The sequence below is a fragment of the Corvus kubaryi genome, unplaced genomic scaffold (assembly GCF_017639235.1).
Source record: "Corvus kubaryi isolate FWS band 111438036 unplaced genomic scaffold, C.kubaryi_AGA036_p1.0 37385, whole genome shotgun sequence".
NCBI classification, from domain to species: domain Eukaryota; kingdom Metazoa; phylum Chordata; class Aves; order Passeriformes; family Corvidae; genus Corvus; species Corvus kubaryi.
Window position 1 is genome coordinate 14,868,384 of NW_024581127.1, and position 20,636 is coordinate 14,889,019.

General features: G+C 36.4%; 1 protein-coding gene across 8 annotated transcripts in view; it reads left to right on the top strand.

The window, feature by feature from the left end:
• The window catches only part of VPS13B (vacuolar protein sorting 13 homolog B), a 437,572-nt gene that overhangs the window by 26,344 nt on the left and 390,592 nt on the right, over positions 1 to 20,636 (top strand). For all 8 annotated transcript variants that reach the window (XM_042036377.1, XM_042036379.1, XM_042036375.1 and 5 more), the window contains exon 4: positions 20,458 to 20,581. In XM_042036377.1, the coding sequence (XP_041892311.1) occupies positions 20,458 to 20,581 (124 nt within the window). The remainder of the gene's footprint in view (positions 1 to 20,457; positions 20,582 to 20,636) is intronic.

Sequence of the window (20,636 nt, forward strand, 5' to 3'; positions counted from 1 at the left end):
ATGCAAGTATAAGATTCTGACTCTCTTTAAGGGTAAACTGCAGCTAATTTGAAACTAATACTAAATGTCTTTACACATTGTTCAACCAATCTGATGATTATACTAATACCAGGATCCTATCCTGTCCTTGGCACCAGTGGGATTGGTATGAGTTCTGTGAGTGTTGCTTGTTAATAAAAGATGGATCATGGCTCTTGAAGTATTTTTTATGATCTGCTGACACTGGTATTTCATGATTTCAGATTTAGTAGGCTTCTGAATTCTCCTGAGTGGAGAACAATCTGATGTGCTCCCTTCTCATCTTTTGTGGGAAACAACTTGTAGGCAGTTTTCTGGCTCCGGAATAAATGATGGCTAGTGCCAGAAGGAGAGAGAAAGCTGAGGGAATTGCAGCTAGCAGTTATGAAGCAATCCCCTGCTTGTGAGATTCCGCTCTAACAGAAACATTAAGGAAGCATGGTGTGGTGGGATTGAGCTTTTTGAGTGGTGGTGGTGCCCTTCTTCTTTCAACTTCATCCTGTCCTGCTGTGCTTCAAAAGAGTTAAAATGGCATCACACACATACCTGTTCCATTCTTGCCACTTCCTTCTGCCTCATCTTAAAATGATCTTAATGGTTCTTTTTTTTTCTGTCCTAGTGTTTTTGATCCCTGTTTTTATGATTATAATATTCTTGGATATCTTTACCCAATTAAAACTCCTAATAGTGATACTTGTGTCTTTAACATGTCACACACTAGTATTTTATATTTTTGTTTTTCTATTTGAAAAAAATTATTTCTTGGATTTGTGCAAAAGGCTCGCTATATAGGCAGAAAGTGAGGACATAGGTGATTGTTCTGCTCTTTTCAGTTTTCATTCCTGTCTCTAAGGAGACATGTAATGCTTTAAGTGATTTATAAAGTAGCCTTATAAACACATTCAGGTCATAACAGCATTATAACTTCCTTCGTATGTCATTGTTTTCATCACTGGACACTCTTGTAATGAATTCAAGTGTGATATGATTCTTACATTTATACTGACTTGGTGTAATTTCTTGCACCAATCACATCTTGATATTTGTTTCTGTTCTTGAATATAAATTCATATCAGGTCTACTGCTGTTACTGAGTAAGAAAGGGTTTTATTCATGCAGGGTTATCCTCTTTTTTCCTGCAATTTAAGAAACACAAGTATATTCCCAAACACGTAATTTGCCTTTGCTCTGGTTTTGGTTCACTGCATTGTGCAGCCTGTTCAAAAGAACAGGGACTTAATCTGTGTCCTGTTCTGATTCTGAAAGGCACCATGTATGTAAAAGCAAATACTGAAGTGTGGTGCTACTTGCTTTTGACTATATACTGATTAATCATAAAGATCCTAAATGAGCATCAGACCAGTCTTGCATGGTGTGGAGATTTTTTTTTTTAAATTTGTGTTTGCACTATGGTTTCAGATCTTGTTTTAGCAATGGTAGGAGAGCAGGCAGGAAGACGTGGAAGGGAGGAGAGCAGGAATGCTTATTGACATCCAGGTCAGCTCATGCATGTAGCAGTTTGGTAGGCTAGGACATTATCACAATTATTCTTAGGAGATCTCTCAGGTAGTTAATCCTGTTTTCAGCTTTCTGTTCCCCATGTACTTCAGATCACCACTTGCTGTCATACTTGCTGCCTTGTAAGGTGGTGTTCTGCTGCCTGGGCTTATTCTTTGCCTTTCCAAACTCTCCTTCCCTGCTTTAACCACCTCTTTCATTTGACAAACTCAGTGCTTCAATTGCTACTTCATTTTGAAGGTTAATATAGATTTATTGGAGCTATTGCGTAATTGATTTTGTTTTAATTAAAGGAGTGTGAGACATGAGTAGTAGAAGCACACTCCCTGTCAGAAAGCCAGCCCTTAGAAACTTCTGCAGTCCTGAACCAGTTTCTATAAATATTTGCTCTATTCAGAATCCTGATCTAAACTAGGCTGAAAATTAGCATAGGAACTGATTAGAAGACAAAGGTAAATTTTCCCAATTCTTACAGTAGTTGGAAATGTTTATTTCTTTAAGATTAATGAGTCTTAAGGATTGAGAAGTATTTATCTGATAGAATACATTATGTACTGCTGTCTCTTTGAGTCTAATTTTATGTGATAAAAATGCAAATTTGGGTGAACACTTGCATGCTTTCTTGTGGAAGTTTCAAAGTACTTGCATTTGGTTTGGTAGCAGAGGTAGTGTGCATGGAGTTTTTTGAAGTTGGTATTTTTTTTCTGGCAGTAAAAATGCAAATAATAGTTGTCTTTATCTTCTGTTCATAAATGAAATTGTTTATAAGCTCTCACATTAAAAAGTTTTTAATGAATACCAGTTTATTTTAGGAAAAATTGCCTTTTCTTTACCCTCTTGGGAATGCTACTTTTGTCATGTTTTTATATTTTGGGAGCTTTAATTTCTAAAAGAATGCTATTTCCTGTACTGCTTAAATATTTGATGTTTTATCCAAAGCTTCTTATATATATCTATAAAACCACTTTATACTCTCGCTAGAATGTTAAATATTTAAGACTGAAGTCAATACATCACTGTAATGTCATGCCATTTATGATCCATTTTATTAAGCCATTGCTTTCCCAGTCTCTTAATTAAAATCACCCCTTTCATGAGAACAAAGCTATATACTCCATTTAACATAGAGAATGGTCATTTGTAATAAGAATTTAAATAGAAATTTAAATGACAAGAGCTATGTTAAATGCAAATATTTTTCTCTGCCTTTTTTTTTCCTTGCTATAGTCTTAAGACTTGGAGAAAAAAACTTATTAGCAGTAATGTACCTTGGAATTTGGTTGAAAAGAGGGTTCACGGTGTGGTTTGTTTGTTTATTTAATTATTGTGTGTATGAGGCTGCAGATATTATGTTCCCACACATCGAGTTCCATTATCAGTAAATCAGTTCTTTTACTCCTGTATAACAGCAGCTGAGACAATCTTCTAGCTACGTGTAAGTTGCTGGAAAAAGTCCCTAATAAAACTGAGCTTATCAGATTTTGAAACTAGTCTCTAGTGCATGTAGATATTCAGAGACAATTGAAGCTAGCTGCCTGTTGGTGTTTGCTCTGTGGACAGCTCATTTTTGTTCTTGCTGGGGCGGGCACTGCCTTTTGTAGAGTGTGCAGAAGGCTGCTTGTCACTGTATGAGATCAGCTTGGGGACAGCAGTATTGTGCTTCACTGCCCATACTGTAGCTGCTGAGAGGTCTGCCACATCCTTGTCTCCCAAGGTTGGCCATCTCATCCCCTGCTGTCCATGGCCCTTCCTTCACCTTGTCTGTGGCCCAGCAGCTTCTGTAGTTCTCAGAACTTGTGCAGTTTAGTAGCTTTACCCAGTGTGTTTCACTGCTGTGATATGTATTGCTCTTAATGAAATTCTGAAACCAATAGTTTGTTTGGCCAAAGATAATTTTGAAAGTACTTAACCATTTAAATTCTGTATTTAGTGGCATTTATGCAGAATACCGTGTGGGTAGCAGGTGGTTTTATGATTCTCTGGGGGCCATGGTTTGCTATAGCTGGTTTTGTTGTACTCTTATTCAATAAATGTTTTACTGAATATCTTATAACAAGCTGCTGTTAGACACTCATGGTGGTATTTTGTAATATTGCTACAATAATCCACCTGTATGGATTTCAGCAGAATGCTTAATGAATTAAGTCTCCCCCTACTGCTGGCCTCCCACCCTCAGTTGGAGAATGTCCCAAACTCTGCCTGAAAGGTAATACTGGGGCAAAGTAACTGGGAAACTCAGGCTCCTTTTGCCTGAGAAACAAAGCTTCTTCCTCCAGAAATAAAGGCCGGGAGGGAGAAAAGGAAAGCTCAAACCTTGCTAGATATGTAGAGGTAACAAATATACCATTCATTGCTTATCTGAAATGCTTTAACATAGCTTCTTCATTCTACTTATATTGTCTCATGTGGTTCTGTTACATTCAGTTGTTCCTGTGTGTATCTGAGGTGCACACTGGCACCTGGTTTCTGAACACTGTGCTGTGGGATATAAAGATGGTTTAAAAGTAGTCATCTAAATTACTGTACATTAGTATGGAGAAAAACCTGTTTCCAATAACTTTTATAGGTCTTGCAGTATTTATTATATATCTAGTAATAGCTGTGTATGTAATTGTCTTTATATGATCAAAATACATTATTGGACATACTTTTACATTCAGATGCCAAATTAAAATTTACTGTCAAATGTGAGTGAGGTTTCTTTTTCCATTTAATAATGCTGGAACTGAGATCTACCACTGTGTGCAGTTCCACTTAGTATTTTGTAGTTGATTGAAGTATTGCTGCAAGATGTTAATGGGAATTTTCTCATGCTTCTTGGTTTGGCTGTTGTTCAGAGACTAGTTTTCATAACTTCTTCCAAACTATTTCAGTAAACTTACATATTTTATGTATCATAAGCCACTTAGTAAATTTTGATCCCTTTAAAATCTTGTAGAGAAACAACCACACATTTGAGTTTTACATAGCAAAAGAGATATATCAGAAAGAGAATATGGGCCATGTCTACTGTGTTTTTTTTCTCTTTCTTAGATTAAGCCAGGTGACTGGCCATGCCATGATTTACACTCTTTGAAGGCTATATTTTCTTTTTGTGGTAAAGATGCTTTTAAAAAAAGTACTTTGCTTTTTGTTTCTACCATTTTGCTTTCATTTTCCTTTGTATTTTGTCATCATTGTGGTATCTCACTTCTATTTCTGATCATCTGCTAGTTTTGGCACTATTATTTTTTTTTGGCATTATTCAGTAGTCAATGTTGGAATAAACAATTATTGAAGAAGCTTCCTACCGTCCTGGATGAATAGGATTTTAACACCAACAGGAGCTTTTTGATCATCTTCTTACAAGAAAGTGTCTATAAATTGAGCTAATTTTCCCTGAGCTTTAGGGTTACCATAAATCACTTTTCTTCTGTGGGCTGAAATATGGCACTCAAAATATTAGTCTAGTGCCTAAAAGCATTTCTTGGGTAGACTTATGAAGCACTTTAAAAAAACTTGTTCAGGATGTTTGTGGGTAAGCAGCCCTAGGAAACCGAACATCTCCTTGCATATTTGGAAGTATAAGAGAAAATTTCCTCGTGGTGATTTTATGATTCTCTGATACTGCCACAGAGTAGGTGCTCTGGGCTAATGGCACTTGCAGCAGGGGAACAACATGAGACTATAACGTGGAAAACAAAAATAGAGTACTTCCTGCTTTTCTCTCCTGACATTAGGAAAGGGAGGAAGATTCTGTGTTCAGAACTTACCACAGAGGTTGGAACACCTTAATTTGACAATTTTGACAGTAGTAAAGCTGGGAAAGGACTCAACTGGACTAGTGGTCTATGGCTGGTGTATACTTTGAGATATTAGGTAAGATGAGTTATAGATCTTTTGGTTGCATGAATATGGGTGGCTGGGTGAACTTAGCATAATGGAGTGTATTAAGCCCAGTGTAATATTTGCATAGGAGCAGTGAGTGACAGAATAAAGGGGGTGGAGACCAGAAAAGAAGTGATGAGTATGCTGGTGCTGCTCAAGTCCTCTGGGATGTGATGTGCACCATCTATTTCTGCATATTTGTTTCCTCAGCACTGTGTGGAACATGCCCAATCTTTAGACTCAAAAAGCAGCTGTTGGAGTTTTTGTTTAATTCAACTGAAAAGCCCCACTACTTTTCAGTGCTTTATCTTTCTTTCCTGCAGTTTTATCATTCATGCTGCTGATGCAGTAGTCAGCAAAAATTCATTTTGGAGGCCCTCAATTTGTGTGACTTTTAAAGTTGAGTTTAGAGATGGTTAAAATATTTTTGTGAGAATTTATTCTTGTTCAAAAAACTTACAATGTGCAGGTGTTCTGTGTAAATGGTCCCCTCATCTTTGGTCATTTTCCCTTTGGGAGAGAACCCCAAGCTACTGCCAGGATTTACTCTCTGTGGTTGCTTTCTGCAGCTGTAAATCAGCACTAGTAAGAAAAGAGTGATCAGGTGCAGTACCTTGAGTAATTCCCTGCCTTTTCTATGTGTCCTCTTTAGCCTTCAAGATCTTTTCTGATTTTAGGAATGTGTAAATAATGAAAATGGTTGCTGTGTGTAAATGTCTTGATGTGACCCCTTGAAAATTAGAGCTGTGCACCTTATTTCAGCATACCAGTCAGAGGTAACTAATGGGATGTTATCAGTGATTTACGTTGATCAAAACTCTCCGAAAGTGAAAAGGTACTGTCTGTGTTCATCTTTAGCACCTAATTGCAGTGCAAAGCTTTTATTCTAGAAGAAAACCCCACTTGGTCCTATCATGGAGAAACTAAGAAATGTGTTTAGTCTTCTGCTGTCACATCGTGCCTGTTAGGTTTGGAGAGATTTTGTGCTTGGAGCATAAGGAGTCTTCAGTCTGATACAAAAAGAACGTATTATTGAAAATCCAAATACATTTCTGTTCTGATTGGCCTAAAATGATGTAGTGGTGAAGATGGCTTGCATTTTAAAAGAAAAATCTAAGCTCTGCTTGGTTTTCTAAATCAAGCAATTCTTACTTAATAAATATGTTTTTAACTGTATAATTTTAGCACTCATTTAGTAGACCAAAAAAACTCTAAAATACCTATACAGTTTAAAAACCTGATCAGGCAGGAAAATGTTTCACATTGAAGTGTAAATTTGAGTGGGGGGGAAAAAAATGACCAGGTAAAGATCTTTAATTTACAGAGTTAGGTATAAAAAGTTGTGGATGTTAGTTGCAGCAGTAACAGACAAAGTTTTTCCCCCTAGCCTAGAACATGTAACATGCAAAGTTTTTGATGAAATACAAAGTTTCTTCACTAGTAAAGTAGAACACTGTGAATACCATGGACAAATATCACTTATTCAATACTTCTCACCAAAAACATTCATATAGTATTTTGCAAAGTCAAGTACAGGAACACAGATGACTTGTGAAAAATGTGCTGTATTTGGGATCTCTGTGTTTCTTGTCTTACATCTACTTTGCATACTGGATCTAGGGGAAAAACTCTAGTATGAATTCAGTCCATGGAGATAGTTATGGGACATTCTGTTCATGGAAGAAGTTGTAAAACAATGTCTTAATAGATAATGATATTAGATATCTGAAACTTTAAGCAAAAGTTTATAAATATGTAAGTATACATGCAGAAAACCATATGTAACTGCTTGTTGGTTTAGCTCTAAGCATATCTACATATACTGTGTGTGTTAATCTCTTATTTATATACTACACTGATAAGCATTACAAAAATACCCTAATGAAGTAGTCTTTTTTGGAAAGTAATCAAGGTCTGTAATATAGTACATTTGCAAGTAGGAGCAGAGGGTTTATAATAGGCAAGTGTGCACGTAATGTGATTATAATTCAGCCACAAAAGAACAGTAGAAGTGGAAATATCCTTAGGTTTTATGTTACATATTAAGTTTTAGTTAGAAATGACACTTTTGTAAGCCTGCATCTGTATATCCGTATGAAGTATTCATAACTTAAATTTGTAGTTAAGGGATAGCACTGTGACTGTTTTTTTGTTGTTGTTCTTGTTTCTGCTGTTTTTTTCTTTTTTTTTTTGTAATCTAGAGTTTTAATGAAAATTGTAAAATTATATATACAATTGATAACTTTAAAATACCCTGTATCATGATTTGGCATGAACTTTTGGCTTCATAATGTTGTTGCTCTTTTTTTTAATCTACATTGTTCCTAATTTATTTTTCAAAGAGCTACTGGACCCCACAGGTTGTCTATCTCCAGTATTGCATCTCTTATTTTTTTTAGCCACCACATTGAAATTGCAACTCTTTGATTGTATTTTAAGTTAATTTTTATACACTTTTTCTACTTAAACTATCTCTTTTCATTCTAATGCTTGTTGGAGTATGGGATAGCTTAAAGAAAGAATACCTGTGGGTAGAAATCTGCTGTTCATCATTTGGTTCAAGTACTTACCTACATGTAAGCGTGCCTGTGTACTTCCACAGAGGAAGCAGGATTAGGATGAAGTTCTAACGGCCAGATGGCGTTTCTAGAAACATAGAAAGTCACAATGTAGGAAGCACAGTCAGTGTAGTTAAAACCAGGATATTTAGAAATCCTTGTGTGGCTATGTTAGGACTCATATATGTAGCCACAATCATGTCATGCGGTAACTTCCTTTATATGCAGTATATTGTTTCTTTGGACCTTCTATTGCTGCTTACAATCTGATTTTGAGACTCGCACACACAAAAAGGACTATTTAGGCACTCAGTGCTTCAGTATTTTTTCAGTTTGGAGGTGTGTGGTTTTTTGCATCCTGTCTTCTTTGCTAGGAAATTTGGAAATAATGTACAGGCTTGCTAACTATATGAAAGCTAGATGCAGTTTTTTTCTGATAAGGTATAAAATAAATACTTCATCTCTTTGTTCAAAAAATCACAAACTTGTGTTCTTCCCACAACAGTAAGTCTTGAGAATCGGTTGACCATGCTTACATGAGAAGATTCAGAATAAAGCATGACTCAAAATGATGGGCTTTAGAGCCTTACATTTCCAGAGCTACTTAGGAGTATGTATGTGTCAATACTTTTTGTTGAACAAACATAGTTTTTGAAACGCTGTTTGGATATTTATTTTAATGGTATATAAGACACATTCAGAAGTAGTAGTTGCAGTTTCTAACTTGGTTCAGTTTGCTCTGTGAAATATGGGGTAAAGATCTGGTCCACTGGCTGTTTGAGGGAGAAAGAGGAGAGTAGTGAGGAGACCTGCCTGGATAGAATAAATCAAGGGAGTCTGTGTATGGTGGATTCAGGAGTGAAAGGACCATGGTCTGTGCCACAGGAGGGTGCTAAAGCATGAACGTAATCCCTGGGTGATTGTCCCTGGGTGTCGGACAATCCTTGATTGTCCTAGTCCTTGAGTTATTGGTATTACCTAAAGTTTACAGAAAGACTTATCTATGAAGTGAGGGATTTGCCTTCTGACTAATGAAATTTTCAGTTGCTCTTCAGGACTGCAGATGAAAAGCAACAGTCAAGAAAAGCTCTTTTAGTTTGACATGAATGCAGTTGCACTTACATGAATTTATAGCAGTTTGGATAGTACACCTTAGGTTAGTTCTTGAAGGTGCTGCAACTATCCACGATTGTAATACTTTGTAAAAGAAGTCTTGGTGAAACCAGAATGAGTTGACGTCTTAACGGTATGTTATGTGTGATTATTTGTGTCAAACTTAAATTTATAAAACAGATCTCACAATGTAAACTAATAGATAAAATCACGATGAATTAATGATGTAAGAGAATATTTCTGTGAGTTTTAATTTCTTTTTTAACTTTTTATTTTTTAGCTGATGTTATTCAGTAGTTTTGTTACAGATGATGTTCCGTGTTTTGATTTGAAACAAGATACAGTATTTTCTTCTTCTTCACGAAATGCTCTCTGAGCTTTCCTTCTTGGCATTATGTGAGATTAGAAGATATTTCCAAGCTTTTTTTACTTTGCCACATACATATTTTTTTCCCCCAAGTTGTTTTCAATCTTATTTCTCCATCCTGTTGTCCAGTTTTTAATTTCTTCCTGTTGCACGTGGCTGGAGTCACAGTTGAGCACAAACAGTAACAGTCCTGTCTCCCCAGCTCCTTTCAGAATGTTTATATGTTTTGTTCCCTTGGGCACTCAACTTCATTTCTTTCTGACACTCACTTTCCTACCTTGTTTTAAACATGTACTTATTCTTTCATTGCAACTTTGACCAAGGATAAAATATATTTTCCATTCAAAATGGTTGGCCCAAATTTGGAAGAAGGTATTTTTTTATTTGATATTAAAAATCATCCATTGAGTTAGTACTAAAAAAGGTATATTTGAATTCTGAATGTTCAAATTTGTGTAAGGAAGTGACATGTGCACGGTGTTCACTAGAAAGAGTAACAAATGTTGAATCCTGGAATAAAGTCCATACTGCCTGAGAGCAGGTACACTGTATTTTAAATTAAACAATGTGATAAAAAGTTACATGTTATGTTAGAATATAGACATTTTATGTAAAAGTTTGCAACATTTACAGTGTAGTGCTGTTGGCTGCACTCGACTTAATATATAGGATTCTGGTGGTATTGTGTGATAGAGTGCTGGCTGTTTTAGAAGATAAATTACTGTTTATTTAGGTTTAAGTTAATGTTTCAAAAGCTTTCTTACTTAAAAAGTAGAGCATTATAAATAGCAATAAGTTCTCTGAAATGCTCTACATATTACAGACTGACAATTGCAAAAGAAAAGACTGATTATAAGTAGAAAACCTGTAACTACATGTTTTGAGTAAGTTGCTCTTATATGTACTTTTTAACATTGATTAACCAGGAAGTTTTTGCAGCCATTCAGCCAGCTTTGTAGTTTAGTCCAATAGTTTTAAATAATGTTATTTAAATAAGATGTAATTGATAAATTACATTTGGTGAAAATCTGTACTTCTCCATCATGGTGTCTGAAGTCTAGCTTAAAAAGCAAGAATAAAAATAAAGTACAAATTCTCAAGTGAGTTCTTAGAAATACAGCAGAGCTATTAATGTGTACTTGAAAGTTAGACGACAAGCATTTTGGGAAAATTATGTGGAGGTTTTGCTTGAGACAACTAAATAATGAAGCTCTCAACTAGCCTTCTGTGTTTAAAATTTGATCAGTTGGAAGGTAAGGATACTATGCAAGTTAAGAGAAATGATGTTTCAGACAGGTATATGGAAGTATCTAAAATTTGATGTACAGTTATACTCAGTAGACTTTGTTAAACCTGTTTGGGTATTCATACATAGCATTAATACAATTATATAATGTAACATGTATGTTCATAGAACGGATGAAAAGCATACTACATGAGAACTACTGGAAATAAGTTAGAAAATGAAGTTTTATCTTAACATAGCACTAAAAAGTGCTTTTTTTTGTAAATACTATTATTACTTTTACTATGTTACTGTTATTACTATATTACTATTATTTTTGTAAAGGTTGTGCTTAGTTTTTAAAAAGGAGAATAATTTTTTATTAGTGTTGTGTTGGTGTTCCAGTCTCCTTCTGTAGATTGTACTGTATGCTGAGATCTTACTTTTTCTTTAACGAAATGCCCATGCTTCTGAATTTGCAGAATGCAGTGAAAGCTGCAGTGTTTTAGTCTTCCTGTACCTGTGGCTGAGAAATCTTTCTACTTGAACCTTCCTGTACTGGAAAAAATGTCCTGAAAAGTGCTGCCTTGGGAAAAATTCCCTGTTGTGTGTTCTGTGAAGAATGGCCACAAGCTCAAATTTTGCTTGGACCTATCTCGTACAGTAACTGAGGAAGAAAGGACATCTAGGCTAAAATCTCTGACCCAAATGCTTTTCAGTTGCATTGGTTTTTAAGATTGAAATCTTAAGGAAACCAGATGTGCATGGCTTTGTCATTCAGTCTTCTCTGCCTCTTTTTTTGCACTGCCCCATGAAATTTTGAACCTCCTGTGTAATTTCAAACAATTTTGATGGCGAATTAGTCACTGTAAGGATAACCTAAACACTTACGAGAATCAATAGCAGCTGGAGAGACTCTTGTGGGTACACTCTTCCTTTTGACATTGACATGTTTAATTCCTTGCCATTTCATTACCTCTTTGCTCTCTTTCTGTCCCCAGCACCTGCCAAAAGCCAAGCTCTAGCCAAATGATGCTCAGCACTGAAAAGAGCTTGCTTGGATAGCAGGTTCTCCAGGCAAAGCTTTGTGCCTCAGGCCTTTCACTGTTACATGTCAGAGGTTTGTTGTGATGATGGAAATTTGAGAGCTGAGGATTACTCAATTTGCTGGGACCCTGCTGTAGGTCTGCTGTTCAGTAGTGTTTGGGATTAGGAGAAATTTGGTCTGGACAGTATTCTACCTTTCTCTGGAGGAAGTGGGTGGCAAGGTTATGTTGTAATAAAAATTATTACTACATCCTTGGCAGGTGCTTAGTGGAGAAAATTCTTGCACATGGGGTCTGGCTTTCTAATAAAATCCAGTAGGAAATGTGTTAGGGGAAAGTACCCTCTAAAGAAAGTGTGAGCTACAACCCATCAGAACCACGTGGGGAAACAAATACCCTCAATCATGTACCACCACAAAAGAAAGTGATGTCTTGGTGAAGTCTGGTGCCAGTTGAAATAGTGCTGGAGATGAGTGCTAGCCTTCTGGCAGGTGGAAGAGAGTATGAGAGAGTGACCTTAATGGATCAAGCTTTTGCTAATGGTTCGCAGTTGTTGTTTGATGAATCGGTGATACAACTGAGCCATGATTGCAGTGAGATTTGATGTCATGGTGAACACTGCAGGAACATAGTTGATAAATGCTGGAGAAGTAGTTCTCAGCCATTCTCAATATTCCAAGGTACCTGCAACAAGGATGAGAGTATGTCCAGTCTTTGGTACAGTGTCTTCCAAAATAGCACACACAAAAATGTAAGCAGGTGGTGTAAAAATGTTTGTTTGTTGCAGTGCTGGCCAGTTCAGTAGCTGGACCTGTAAGAGGGTGAGACGCTCCTCTAAGAGACCCCAAATTGTGTGTTAGGCTGGATGACAGTGAAACAAACTGGTCTGGAATTTTTTTGTGTGGAGATAAATTGTTTAATCTTGAAATATCTATCCTATTTTGTTCTCACTTAATTTTCAAGAGATTTTTGAATAGGTATCAGTTCTTTTATCTCTCTTAATTTTATTTACTTGTTTCTCAATGCAATTTGGAAAAGAGAATAAAAATGTTGTGGGCCACTTCTCTTAGGTTTGCAGTCTGTTTTCCTGAGTGTATTTCCTGTCGCTCTTTTCTCCTAGTCCTTCAGGGTGAAATTGTTTTGGTCACTCTTCTTTCTCATTTTCAGTCACAGAGAATATATGGGGCAGAATGACCCATTTTAGCTCACATTACCAGTTTTGCTGAAGGAGCTCACCTAGCACTAGTCTTTCTGCTATGTCTTTCCTCCTGACTTTTCCTTTCAGTCAGCCTGGTGTGAGAGTTACTGAGTTAGAGTTCTATGCACTGTGACTTTTGTGGAACAAACATGTCAGAACTGACTTTTTTTATCCCTTCCATCTTTGCTTCTACAGTGATACTAAATCTTGAGTATAGCCTTCAGTTGCTATTGGTAATATTTCTTTTTTTTTTTTTTTTTTTTTTTTGGTAGCTCTGAGAGTTCTAGTCATAGATCAGACTTCACTTTGTTTGATATTAAACGCGGAATAATGTTACAGAATTAACACCACCCACCCATATTCCCCCAAGCAAAGCACTGCACAAACTTCCTGTAACACGAGGGAATGAAATCTTGAAAGAGCTTATCCTAGGAGAAATTGCAGAAAGTCATTTTGAGATGTTTATTTCTATTAAAAGGCACTTACATCATGGTAGGTGGCCTCATAATTTTTTAAAACTACAGTAAATTTATCACAAACTTTACTAGATGATCAGTTAACAGTTTTTAATCTAACTTTCTTTACATAATGAAAAGAAGATATTTGTACAACTACCCTCAAAAAGAACTTGCAGAGTAATTTTATTTGTTACTCTGTCTTGAGTGTTGAGAAATTGGGGTATATTTCTGAGAACCACTTAGTGAGAACAGCCTGTTTTATTTATCTTTGGCTCTATGACCGTATCACCATAGACTTTCAGATGCTTGACAGCTCCTTTTCTTGTAAACAAAGGAATGTTCCTTTCAAATGCCCTGGATAATCAGCTAATCAAAACAGTAGCAACATCACAGGGAGATGTTGTTGTCCAGAAATCAGTATGAAGACGGCACACATTTAGATATCAGTGCAAACAGATTCCTTACAAAGCTTCCTGGTTTACCTCTGAGGCTGCTGTGGCAGGTTTTTAGCCTGTCCACAGCATTTGTGTGAATTTTTAACTTGTACCTCTATTTTGGAGTAGACTGTGCTATGCTAATGTAGAATTAACAAAACATGGCTTATGCTAACACTGGGAGGTGGATGTAGCATCCTCATCTAATGCGGGTATCTTAAGTGTGCCTTGTTGGGCATCGCTGCTGGTTGTTCCTGTTAATTTAACATCAGCCAAGATCACATGCAGCAAGAGGCAAATGGAGGCTGACCCCTTGATTAAATTATTTCTTGGTTGTTCCAGTTTGTCTGTTCTGTTAACCAAACTTAAATCTTGTTTGTTTGCCCCACTCTCTGCCCCAAATTCATTGGTATTTCTCCTTTGTAGTCTGGGACATAGTAAGAGTTTATTTTTGACATGTTTCTACACGAAATAGTACTGAAAAAAACTTTGGTAGAAATAAAGACTTTCCAGCATGTTCTCATCTGCCATAGAGAAAGACAGCTCAGTCTCTGAGCACTCACTCTGAGATACGTGATTTGAAAAGATTTAAAACTGAGTTTTGTTACAGTGAAATAAAAATGAACAGTCTCAAATAGTCTTTTGAAAATACTGGAAGTGTATATAGAGAACCTGTAATTTCTATATATAATACAGAATTCCTTAATTATTCTGCAAAATTGTAACACAACCTGATTTGGCTAAATTGTCTTCAGTATTCTATACTGTCATAGTTTTAAAATATACATATATTAACATAATTTTAATGTTAATGTGCGTTAGGGTGTTAAATCACACCTTGCAAAAGATATACAAATGTCATATTTAGGTCACTGGATTTTCTCTGTTTCAGTCTTATGCTTCTAGTTTGCTGTTCATTAGAAAAAAAATAAAATTAATTTTCTGTACTAATTTCTAAGTGGTGCTTAACCTGTGTTAGCCAGCAGAAGTGTTATTCTGAGGTTAGAAGTGTAAGATGAATCAATTTCTCTGTTTATGCATAATGCTTATTAGCAATTGTATACCAGTGGAAAAGAACCAGATACCCTTTTGAAAGCAAGATCTTGATGGCGCTTACCATTTTAGCGAAATTTTAGTATTTTAAAGATAGTATTTTTAAAAAATTGTATTACTTTTTGTTTCATTTTCACATACAGAGGAGTCATGGTGCAATTTGGAACGATTTCTGTTGAACTTCATGCCCAAAGCAAGTCTAGTTAGAGCAGATTGCTGCAGGGCTTGGCCAGCAAAGTGCTGAATAACTCCAAGGACTGAGACTCTACCACCTCTTTGGGTAGCCAGTTCAATACTTGATCACCCTTCTGATGAAAAAGAGCTTGCCCTGCTTGGAATTGCATGTTTCAGATTTGTACCGTGAAAAGATGAGTGGCAACAGACACAGCCTGGCACCCACTTCTCTGTACCCTCTCAGTATGTAGCTGTAGGCAGCAGTCAGATCACCCTTCTCCAGGCTGGACAACCCTAATTTATCTCAATCTCCTCTGAGAGAGAGCACAGGACGTTGCTCCTGTGCCCCAACCACCATGGTGGTCCTCTCTAGGATCTGCTTCTGGGGTGTCTTGGAGAGCCCTAGACACCCTAGACAGGGTGCAGTATTCCATACAGTGTCTCACAGGGAGCTAAAGGCAGAAAATAATTGTGCCCCTGGCTTCACCCTTGCTAATACAGCCCAGCACAGAGTTGGCCTTCGCAGCAAGGACATGCTGCTGGCTCATGGGCAGCTTGCTGTCCCCGGGGACCCTTGGATTGGTTTCTGAAAAGCTGCTTTCTAGCAGTTTGGCTTTTAGTCTGCAGCTCCAGAGCATCTTTATCCCAGGTACTCCAGCACTCAGTATTTACATCTGGATTTCAATGAGTTCCTGACGGCTCATTTCTTCAGACCCTTGAGGACCCTCTCAATAGCAGCCCTACCCAGCAGTGCATCAGTTCCTCTCCCTAGGTTGGTGCTATCCACAGTTTTGATGAGGGTGCACTCTATCCCATCTTTCAGGTCTTTAGTACGGATGTTAAACACCGTGGGCTTGGTACTGATCTCTCAAGGATGCCACAAGTAACCAGTCATTAGCTGGACTTTGTATCCCGAACACAACCCTTCAAGCTCAGTGGTCCAGCCACTCTTCCACTGAACTCCCACTCTCCAGTTGATATCTCACCAGTCTGTGAATGAGGTGTGTGAGGAGACTGTATCAAAGGCCTTGCTAAAATGAACACATCCTGAATGTTGCTTCTAGCCTTGCCTCAGGCAGCCAATTACTCAGCCATATGAGCACTGTCCACTAGTGGGAAATAAGTTCTACTCTCCCGGTTTTTGCGTCTTGCTATTGAAAATACATTTTACAGAAATATGAATGGATGTCTTTTAATGACTTGTAAAGGATATTAAGCTTATTGTTTTAGAAATGATAAAGGATGAGAAAAAGCAAATTTTATAGACAAAAAGGAAAAAATGGGTATGGGGATCACTCTGCAAATTTGTGTAGTAGGTAATTTGAGTCAGTTTGGGTTTTAAAATTTTAATTCGTAATGTTCATTGGTTTTAAACAGTTTCTTCTTTTTTGTTTTTATGGAACCCGGTTTTTTTGTCTAACTTGGTTTTATGAAAGCAGAGGGACAGTACTTGCATAAATAGCCAAGTGATCTCCAAGAGAACATTATTTTCCCATAAAGTGTGCTGCTGAGGCATTTTGGAGATCTTGCACACTGAGTAGGATTTGTGTATTTTAAAATAAGTGTCTTTTTAAAGGAGAAAACTATTTTGAATTTGGAAAACATAACAAACAAAGGAAAGAATAATGAACAAAGATTATAAACTCCTCTTACTAGAAAAGATCAAAATAAACCTCATCTGTTATAGTTGTGTTCAGGTATTGCCAGTTATAATTTGCTCTAAACCTTGTAGTAATGGTTTTAAATTGCAGTAGAAAATTGACTGAGGAGCTCAAATATAACTTTACTAGCTTAGGTGTCTTTAGCATATTACTTATGACTTACATAGTTCTAGAACTAACCATAGTGCTTCATAAAAACATTTTGGCTGACTACTGGATCTGACACATCTGTCAAAAGTGAAAAAGGAGCCTGGTTGTGCAAAATTGTATTTATTATCTTTGCATAACAGCACCCCAAACCAGGACCTCTTGTTCAAATTTAAGTTTTCTGGGCTCTACTTATGATACAAGCTAGTGGGAAAAGATACTTTTGTACATGAATTGTCTTATCTAAAAATCATCACTCTAGATATATCATGAGTATTTTTAGTTTTCCAATGCTGTGACTATTGTTTGGAATCACGATCATTAGTGCTAAAATGAATGGAAGTTTGTCAAATCTCATATTGTAACTATAGTTATTAGCACTTCTAGAATGTAACTCCCTTCCCACCACCATTATGATTTTGACTTCAGCTTTTAAGTGTTTGTCATCTGGTGTGAGGTGGATTTATGGGAGTGCAGTAATTTTAGTGCTTTTTGGCTGGGTGTTACTGATGACATCACTGTGATCTAGACACAGCGTGTGACTCTAGTTGGTTCCAGTTTTAAATAGTTTCATAATTATGCTAGTTTTGGCAGTTTCCTTGGAACTTTCCCCATCTCTTTAATGAACATGTTTTACTTCTGGGATTATGAGACAACCACATGTTTGAGAAATTAATAGTGTGCTCTTAAAAGTTAACATTGAGCAGAAGTGTGCAGATACAGAAACCTTTTGGATATATGTGTACTTAGGAATGTAATTTTTATAAGTTCATGGCCACTCTTATCATCTTTCAGTAATTGGAGAATACATTTGGCTTATAAAGTATCAGTAACTCTTGTGAAAAATGGTGTGTGTTCATGCTCAAAAAACCCAAAAACAGCCCATGCAGCTCTAAAATATTTTTGATAATTGTGTAATGTAAGGAAATGAATGGATGTTATCCCAGATTAAAAAAAAACCCCACCCTTTTTTTTCAAATGTCAGGTTGAATTCTTCTCAAATGTAGGTGTACTCTGTTACTTCATATGGATTGAGTCACACAGGTATATTTCTGATAAAAATTTGGTTTTTGTTTTGGCACCCTTTTGGAACATGTACATTTTTGCTTGTGTTTAGGTCCAAATTGCTGTAAATGATTTCCAACCATTTTCCATCACAACAGACTTGTAGCTCAGGGAAATATAAAAAGGTTATTATATTTAATGTGTTTATAGGTTGAGATTTGAGACTTTGTTTCAAAATTAACTCTAAGGATTCTCCTTCCCTTTCCTTTAAAAAACCAATCCCTTCTCAAAAGCCACAGTCCTAGTGTTTATTCCTAGCTCTCTGAAACTGGTAAGAGCTTAAACCACTCTTACTTAATCTTTGCTCGTAATACTCAAAAATACTGCATAGATTTTATGAAGTTTTGAGAACATGTATTGAGCATAATTGTAGCAGTATGTAGATAGAAAAGTTAGACTTGAATGTAATCAGGCTTGATAGAGTTAACACTTTAGAAAAAGAATTTCCTCATTCCCTTGTCCCCTCTTCTCTTTATTTGTAGCTGACATAAATATTAAAAGTCAAGTGTAATGTGATCCTATCAGACCAAGGTGCAGCACAGCATTCTGTGCAACCCATGAGGGAGCTTGGGAAAGAAGAAAATGTGGTAATTGAGCTTGGGCTTTTTTGCAAGTTCAAAATATAAGTAGTTGTATAGTCACTTATCTGAAAAAATATTTTCATGCTACACATGAACTAGTTTCCAAGAAAGAGTATAGCTAAAAGTTATTTCAAAAATTTTAGATTGAAAGTGTATGATCTAAGTTTTCTCAGTAAACTGGAGAGGAAGGAGTGTTGAGCTTTGCTAATGGCAAAATACATGTTGATGAAGAGGCTTCCATCACACTGGGCTTAATGAAAGCTTGAAGCTCTTGCTTTATCTCTGTCAGGTATGCCATGAAGAGAGAGGTGGTTTTCTAATGAAATTGCTCCATAGTTCGAAGTTCAGAGAGAGTCTTCAGGAGATTTGCATTCCTCAATGAAAAGTATCAGAAGTTTGTCAGAGATGAGTAAACAAACAAAACAAACAAATGCCCTCTAAACAGAGTTGATGCTCAACACCCATTTCGGGGTTTTTATGCACTGGAATGAGACTTTCCTGTATGATTAAAATTGCCAAATAACCATAAATTAAAAAACATCCAACAGCTTGCTTTTCAATACTGTATTTGTTACTGGAAAATTTGTGGTAACTCATCCTTCTTTTAGAAGCTATCATCTAGTCTTCTAATATATGAATATGTCTGTCTTATGCAATTGCCCCAAATAAGTTAAAGCTTCTATCTTAATTTTATTTTTTCCCCAACTAAGATTATATTGCTCTTTTTTTTTTCTTAGTGAAATGGTATTTCCATTGTATCAGAAAGGTTCCCGGTTTTGTTGTTCTAAGTACAGAGTGGAAGGAAAAAATTTCTTCAGTTACTTTTGAAGTTTTAGACTTGTATTTAAAATGTATCATTGCATGTAACTTAATTTTTTTCAGTGGAAAAAAAAAATCCACATCAAAGAGCAAGTAATGGGAAGATTCTCTTTTGTAATTTCTCTGAGATTATTGAAAATACCAGGCAGCATGTGGGGAAACACATGATCTATCATGTACAAAAACCCAGCACAGTTTAAGCTGCTTGCTTTTTGGTGTTAAGAGGACTTAAGAATATTATAGTTCATACTGTGGTACTTGACATTTGTTTCCCAAAGCTTCTTTTTGTGAGCAAAGTGTGTGATGTGATAAGTGGCATGACCCAGAAAGCATTTTTCACTTTTTCTGCAAGAGACTACATCTATCAAAGTAATTTGGCTTAGGTCAAAAGCTGTGTTTGCATCCTCTTTAACCTGTTCTTTTAATACATTTACAAGAATATTTGCATTACTTCTCTTGGCTTTCTTACACTTGAGCCTGGTAGTTAAACTGTCATTCTGGAATGTAATGGGAATACTACTGGTGTCTTTAAAATCCTAGATTCAGCTAATTAAAGTTTTCTTGTGTCTGCAACTCTCATCCTGTAAGGCTTATATCACATTCTGTAATTATGAGCCATGTTTCTGCTTCTGAATTCCTTATGTTGAATGAGCTATATAGAAGCTCAAGAGGAGCAGGTGCCCTCAGTTCATTTATCTTTTCTGGGGTCATGTTTTACTGTTATAGAAGTCTGCAAAAATATTTTGCTTTATGAATCAACTTCAATTAGCGGTATTAGGAAGGATGTGAGTCTGACATCTTGGAACAATCTGAGGTGGTTTCATGAGTAGGCATGTAAGCTCATACAATTAGGTAGTTTCTCATACTTGTTTTGGAAATCTGCAGGGCTCTGTCTCTGAAGAAACATTTCAGCAGAAATGGAGCTAGAAGAAATATATTCAATTGAAATGAATATTTAAATGACAGGTTTCCTTTTTAAAGTAAAGTTAGTGAAAGTATTAATTTTATGTTGTCCAGCTAGTTTTGTATTAACTTCTGTAGTACAGGATTGAATTGATGGAAAAACAGTAACAGAAATTACAGAACCTTTACCAAGTTCTCCCCACATTTATTTTCTTTCTGTTTTGTTGACTTCATTGCTTTCTTTTCCTCTAGCCGGAAGACCACGAAAGTTGTGGTTCCAGTTCAACAAACCGCAGTACCACAGAAAGCACGAAATCAGCAGTAAAATCACGACGAGTTCAGCAGTCTGCTTCTCCTGACCCTGATTTACCTCCAGGTAATCCATAAATTTCAAAAGCTGGTTAGGTATTTTCTCTAACTCAAATACAAAT